Source organism: Geospiza fortis, unplaced genomic scaffold (assembly GCF_000277835.1).
Source record: "Geospiza fortis unplaced genomic scaffold, GeoFor_1.0 scaffold101, whole genome shotgun sequence".
NCBI classification, from domain to species: domain Eukaryota; kingdom Metazoa; phylum Chordata; class Aves; order Passeriformes; family Thraupidae; genus Geospiza; species Geospiza fortis.
This window is the reverse complement of record NW_005054388.1, coordinates 503914-504445: the sequence shown is the minus strand read 5'-3', so window position 1 is coordinate 504445 and position 532 is coordinate 503914. Positions and strand designations below refer to the sequence as shown.

Genomic DNA, 532 nt, shown 5'->3' with positions numbered 1-532 from the left:
TAAACTGGAAAAAGCAGAGAGCCTGGAAATGACAGTGAAGCACCTCCAGAACATCCAGAGCAGCAAGATGCTGGGTGAGTGCCGGGTCCCTTTCTCTGTGCCTGGTGCCTTACCCGATGCCAGCGGGGCTGATCCCTTGGCACAAGCCCCTTTCAGACCGCCAGGCCCAGGCTGCTGCCGGGCTTTGGCTTCCTCCACTAGATGGGGAGATGGAGCCGGGCACTGCTGAATCCACGGAAGGCGTTTTTCCCTTCCAGAGCCGATTTCTGCTTTTTGGTGCAGTTTTGCCTCGGAGCAGGGCACAGGGCTCAGCCCCCGCTCACCTTTTCCCCGCAAACAAAGCATCTCTAAAGCGCAGAGGTGCTTCAGACACCGCCCGGTGGCCCTGCCCCGCTCACCCTTTGTGTCTGTCCCGCACAGCCGACTCCAAGGTGGGGCTGGAGGCGCAGCAGAGGTACAGCACCGGCTACATCCAGTGCATGCACGAGGTGCACAACCTGCTGCTCACCTGCGAGTGGATGGACAAGAGCCT

At 60.3% G+C, this 532-nt stretch overlaps 1 protein-coding gene across 1 annotated transcript in view; it reads left to right on the top strand.

The window, feature by feature from the left end:
• The window catches only part of HES6 (hes family bHLH transcription factor 6), a 2667-nt gene that overhangs the window by 1054 nt on the left and 1081 nt on the right, over positions 1-532 (top strand). The window contains exons 3-4 of the mRNA XM_031060708.1: positions 1-74; positions 421-532. The exon at positions 421-532 is cut by the window's right edge and continues 1081 nt beyond it. Of these exons, the coding sequence (XP_030916568.1) occupies positions 1-74; positions 421-532 (186 nt within the window). The remainder of the gene's footprint in view (positions 75-420) is intronic.